The sequence below is a fragment of the Manduca sexta genome, unplaced genomic scaffold, assembly GCF_014839805.1.
Source record: "Manduca sexta isolate Smith_Timp_Sample1 unplaced genomic scaffold, JHU_Msex_v1.0 HiC_scaffold_3475, whole genome shotgun sequence".
Taxonomy (NCBI): domain Eukaryota; kingdom Metazoa; phylum Arthropoda; class Insecta; order Lepidoptera; family Sphingidae; genus Manduca; species Manduca sexta.
In genome coordinates, this window is record NW_023594547.1 from 7,448 (window position 1) to 13,527 (window position 6,080).

Below are 6,080 nucleotides of genomic sequence, written 5' to 3' on the forward strand. Positions count from 1 at the left end.
TTAAGTTGACATTTTTCATTTTTATTTGCATTTGGATTTTTAGATTGATAACGTTCGTTATTTTTAATTGATATACGAATTTCCATTTTTTCACATTCAATTTAATCAAATGTTGATTATGATTCATCGTTTATTTCTAGTCCTGATTTACTTACTCAAATTTTGTTTTGATCGACAATTGAATACCATCAGTGATTTGTGTAGTCTACCATTCCCTTTAACAAATTCATCCAAATTGCATGACTTAGTTCCGTAGTGGCTTTCTACAATATATTTGGTTTTGATACTATCGTGTGGTCCAGGTGTTAAAGTATTTATGTCCAATGCTGCTCGGACAGACGTACACGCGTCTGCACGTTTGCGAGATCATCAACAACCAGCCGTGTTGTCCGCCACAACAAGTAAGTGTCGTTGTTTGTTGACTGTTGAGAATGCTTCGTAGGATTTTGTTTGCCATTTGCACCGATTTAGGCTGACCATGATGTGATAGATTTTGATCTTGTAGAGTTGTTACAGAGCAATCTATGTTATTTTAATTTTACTTTATTTAACTAAAGGCTATAAATAAAAACATACTACGCATCTTTTGACAATAGCTAGAACTATGTCGGAATGTTTTATCAAAGATAAACTTAATAACTCTAAAGCAATTCGTGGAAACAGGGATTAGTTGTCCTTTTTTATTACTTATACCTCTTATGTATAAGTGAAAATGATAACCCGGATGATTTAGTTAATTTATATTATAGTTGCTACACCTTCTACCGGATTTTGATCTATCCTATGAGATGGCTAAGGCTAAGTTTACACTTTAAGGCTTCAAACATTCTGAAATCTCTAGTGTAAACTAATCGGTGTATTTGCTTTAACTCGTTGTTTGTACTTTAGTTTTAATAATTCGTATTTATTTTTGATTCATAACATTTAGCAGTTGTTTTTAGATGTCGTGCCTCACATTAATGCATGGTTGTTTGTTGTTTTATTTTGGTTTCATTAACATCACACTTCGTTTACATTGGAAAATACGATTTCACTGAACGATTGAGTGATCGTGTGACGTCAATATCAGAATTACAATTGGCAGTTTACCTCATCCTGGCATAGTTTTGCTGTTGGTAGGATATATTTTATATCCGCCCGTATAACGACCACCGTACACAAAGTCTTAAAACAGACCGACATGATTGTATCTACTGCCGAGGAGTAATCATCTCTCAGTCGACATTCTATTGGACCCCTCTCCACTTACCATCAGGTGCTGTGGGGTCACTTTGCCGTGTATAAAAAAATGGTTTAAAACCATATTCTAGACTTCGGTTGTCATCAGCCAGGTGGACCATCAGCTCCTACGCTTTAGAGAGATATGTAATCATGGACAGCTAGAATCTTCAGTGGATCAGGACATATTATCTGAAGTCCTGAATTAAGCCATAACATTAGACTCTTTGTTTTCGTTAACCTCACTGGATTCTAGTTTCGAACACATTGTTGTTTCGCTTCGACTAATTCGTTTTAGTTGCATTTTAGTTTACTGTTGTTAGTTTGTTATATTCATTTTGTTGATTTAGTGTTTTTGTGAGTTTTTGCACGCGTTTCAGATTGCCCTTTTTATTTTCTACACCAGAAACTAAAATACGGATCCAATCAATCAAATTAAGTATGGGATACCAATCGGAGAGAAGCGTCATCGAATTTGTATTCTGTATTCATTTTGAAGGAAAAGAAAGAATGGAAGAAAGAACATTTTATTTTTCGAACGGACAAAAACAAGATTATATATTTTATAAAAATATATTATATTGTTCCAACAATGGGAACCCTGATTCAGCTCGTAACTGCAGTACAGCGTAACCAATACCGCATTGCTGATTTTAGACGAGAGACCGAGGTGACACACGATCACGATTTTGTGAGGGATATGATGTTGATTTTGAATGACAAGGTTGGCATAAACTATTAGATACAAAGAGCATTACAAGCAAAACCAACGGCAATTTCTCACACTGTTCATAATTCCTAAGTGAAGAGTAATGAAGAAAACTAAAGTTAAAAACGACGGGTTTCCAACGATCTCTATTTTAAATTATATCTTATGCTTCGGTACTAATGTTGTTTATTGTGCGCAGGTGAATCGTCACGTAAACGATCTGTTCGAGGACCTGCGCGATGGACTCAACCTCATTTCGCTGCTGGAGGTGCTTTCTGGCGAACACCTCGTGAGTATTCATTAACATTATAACAGTTTACAGATATAGAACAATCTAGTATTATACTGGGTCATTTTGACATTGCGTTACTAAATGAAACCACATGCTTATCTACTTTATGTATTATTTTTTTTTCTTTGTGTTTTTTTTTTCTTTTTATACTTTTTTTTGTTAAAAATAGTAACGCAATGACAAAATGACCCTGCATATTAATAAAATTTTTAACAATTTAAAGCAACAGAACATCGTAAAACCTTTTTTGGAATCGCACATCGATTATTGATATGACTGCATCGCACATTGAATATTGACTGCAATTTTTTTTATAATGATTTCTTATGTTTACGCGAATGTTAGACATTGAAAGTAAAAGTATTTACCGCGAAAAATCCGTTTAATACTTTTATTTTCAATGCTTTTTTTTTGCGGGCATAGCATCGTGATCCCGCGGTACCTGATGGTAGGTGGAGTGGGGTCCAGATAGAACTAAAACATTTATTACAAACTAGTTTTGCTCGCGGCTTCTCCCGCGGGAAGCAGTTTTCCGGTTTAAAAGTCCCGCTATATTTTTCTCAGGATAGAAAGTAGCCTATAACCTTCTCAGGGTCTTAAACTATCTTCATACCAAATTTAATAAAAATCCGTTTGTACATTTTGAGAAAATCTATAACATACAGAGAAACATAAAAGTAACTTTGTTTTATAATATTATGTATAGGTATAGGTAAGCGTAATTTCCATTGTTTACATTACTTTTATTGTAAAAATATAAATATGATTTCATGGAACCCAATAATTATATTTCGATAATGTAATGAACCTCATTTCGTATCGCTGTGTTTTCCCATCGTATAAATTATTTGTAATCATTAGTTAGTAAATGGAAAAAATAAACCTATTCCTTATCAATTAAAGTATAGTTTCGCACGTAAACAAAAATTATGTTTAACCCATAAAGTAAATAATTTGTAGTTTTAAATTAAAATTAATCTTATTCCTTATCGATTAAAGTATAGTTTCGCACGAAAAATAAAATTCGGCTTGACCGTTGAACTTAAGTAGATCCAGTAAGTAAATAATTTGTATGTAAACAGATGTATTAGTGTGAGTTATATTACCTTCTTATCAAATGACATTTGTGAAATTTCTTATTTAGGTTCTTATAATATTTCCTTATTTTCGAAATAGGCAAAATCTTTGAGAAATATATTTATTAGTTAAGATATCTTTGACGGTATTATCATTCTCATTGCTTCAATCTCAGTCAAAAATGTAAACTGCCGTGGTCTTAGGAGCGAGTTCCAAGCCCGATAATGAAAAAAGAAACTAAAGTACACTTTGAAATAAAACTATTGGAAGACTGCAGCCTTCATGGTCACATGGGGTTGGACGTACGAAACGTCGGGAGGAAATTATAATATACCAAACCGCGAGAAATTCCGTAAAATAGTTTTATTTAAACGTCTAACATTCGTGTAAACATAAGAAATACTTTAAAGTACATTTTATTTAGTAGATATTTAATTTGTATTCTTATATAGCTTAAAAATCAACTCAACTCTGATATCCGGGGACACAAACTATATGTGAACCATGTAGTTACACCTCTGCCTACCCTTATTATATTTATTTATTGAACACTTTGTACATAATATAATCTTAATGCTAAGAGCATAAGTGCAATATTAACATATCTTTATCATTTTTAATTCAATAGCATAATACAAAGCATATCAAACTCCGGAACTCACAATCAACATCTCACGAGGCCACCAAGCCATTACACGATTTATTGTTATTATTTAATAGTAAATGAATCAAGTCACGCGTTGGTTATACGACAATTATTTAGATTAACGATGTTTGTGCAAACTAATACATACTAATGTTAATTAACGTTATGATGTATTTAGCGTTGATAAATGTATTAGCTGGCACGTGCTTCGTTTAAACAACTTGTTAATCCATACTATACTAATATGTAAACATGCAGAGTTTGTTTGAATGCGCTAAACTCGGGAAATGCTGAACCGATTTTGATTTTTTTTCACTAATACGAAGCTACGTTTCTCCTGAGTGATATTGGCTATTTTTTATCTTGGGAATATATTTATGCCGGAATAACTATTACGCGGGTATGCATGTTTACCATGAGATTAGATGAGCTGCAGACCAAAGCTAAACAAAGTCCCCGCCGCATCTGTCTATCCGTTTAAACGTGATAAACTCAAAAACTATCCAACGGATTTCGATGATATTTGGTATGAAGATAGTTTGAGACCCTGGGAAAGATATAGGCTACTTTCTATCCCGGAAAATGTATATGAAAATTCTCACGCGAGTGAAGCCGCGAGCAATAGTTAGTGCTTAACACATCACGCAATTATCTCCGAAGGGGTATGCATAGAAGCAACCAAGGTACTCACTTATCACCAAGTGTGTTCCGTCCCATGATGTGATAGGGCGAGCCCAACACCATACTGGCCTTTTTACTTATCGTTACTTAATAGGTACACTTTCCAAAGTTCGCGCAACTTTTAGAATGCAAAGCTATCCATCATAACGCGTATAGTAATCGGAGCAGGGTGTGTAGGGGATATGCCTCGCCCACACCGGTAACTGATAGCCGGTTTAATGACGGCTTAACGTTTGGCAATCTTTTAGCGGGTTAAGTGAATTTGATCGGGTTGATTATTGATGTGGGTTTGATTCTTGGATCACTCGGGACATAATTGAAAAGTAATTAGGTTATAGTAAGTGGTAACGTTTTTGAAAAATTTGGTATCAAAGTACTATCGTTCATATAGGTCCGTATGATTAGTCAGACTTTATACATCCATATTTTGTCCTTATCTTTAAAGAGGAGAAGAAAAGGACACCGAAAGAAAAACCTTGTTATATGTATTTAAGAATGTAACTCACACAAAAGTCCATTGTGTTTGTATAAAGCCTTTGCTAGGCTAACAAACGTAGTGTCAAAAAAAGGAAGACTTTACTTCTTTAGCCATTACTCATAAGAATGCTTCATATTTAATGTATTTACCGTTCGTTCCAGCCGCGCGAAAGAGGTCGTATGCGTTTCCACATGCTGCAGAACGTTCAGATGGCCCTCGACTTCCTCCGCTACAAGAAGATCAAGTTGGTGAACATACGCGCCGAGGACATTGTCGACGGGAACCCTAAGCTGACACTCGGCCTTATATGGACCATCATTCTGCACTTCCAGGTTAGTGGCTGTTTGGTTTTCGTTCCTTTGTCGAGATGTTTTTTATTACAGGATTATCAATGCATTCGAAATTTAAAATGTTTTGGTTTCGTAGGATTATTCATCGATTCGAAATTTAAAAATAGTTTTCGTCTATATGGGAATACGAACGCGTTCGAAATTTAAAGTATTTTTACTAAAGATCATGAGCGTATTTAAAATTTTCTAAAGTTTAGGAACGTTAAACTGTTGCAACAGTGAAAGCATTCGATGTTTTTGATACCATTCGAATAAATCGAATAATTTAAGTGCAAACGAAAGTGTTGGAAATATTTGTAGGTATTTAAATAATCGTTAATGAGGTAATCGTTGTCGAACGTTTTTCCAAGGTGATCTCATTACGATATCGACGCGATATTTGTTTTATTCCAACATAATTCGAAGTATACTGTATAAATATTTGCGAAAACAAAACGCAATCTTCATTATCCTATACTATGCTGTCTAAAAAAATCTATTGTACATAAATTGGTCTGTATTCCGGATTCCGCGGACCTTGGCCCGTATAAGTGGACATAATTTCGTTTGTAATCCAATTATAGATGGCATGGCGCAACTCCACGCGGTCACGACTCCGTGACGGGCACGATACAGATCTCTAGTGTTTG

At 34.5% G+C, this 6,080-nt stretch overlaps 1 protein-coding gene across 1 annotated transcript; it reads left to right on the top strand.

Annotated features, from left to right (window-relative positions):
- Positions 1–288: 288 nt before the first annotated feature.
- LOC119192988 (calmin-like) lies at positions 289–5,470 on the top strand (the record flags this gene model as incomplete). Its single annotated transcript, XM_037446702.1, has 3 exons — positions 289–401; positions 2,127–2,216; positions 5,263–5,470. Coding segments are annotated over exons 1-3 (376 nt in total), but the record flags the coding sequence as incomplete, so codon positions are not given.
- Between the last annotated feature and the right edge of the window lie 610 nt (positions 5,471–6,080).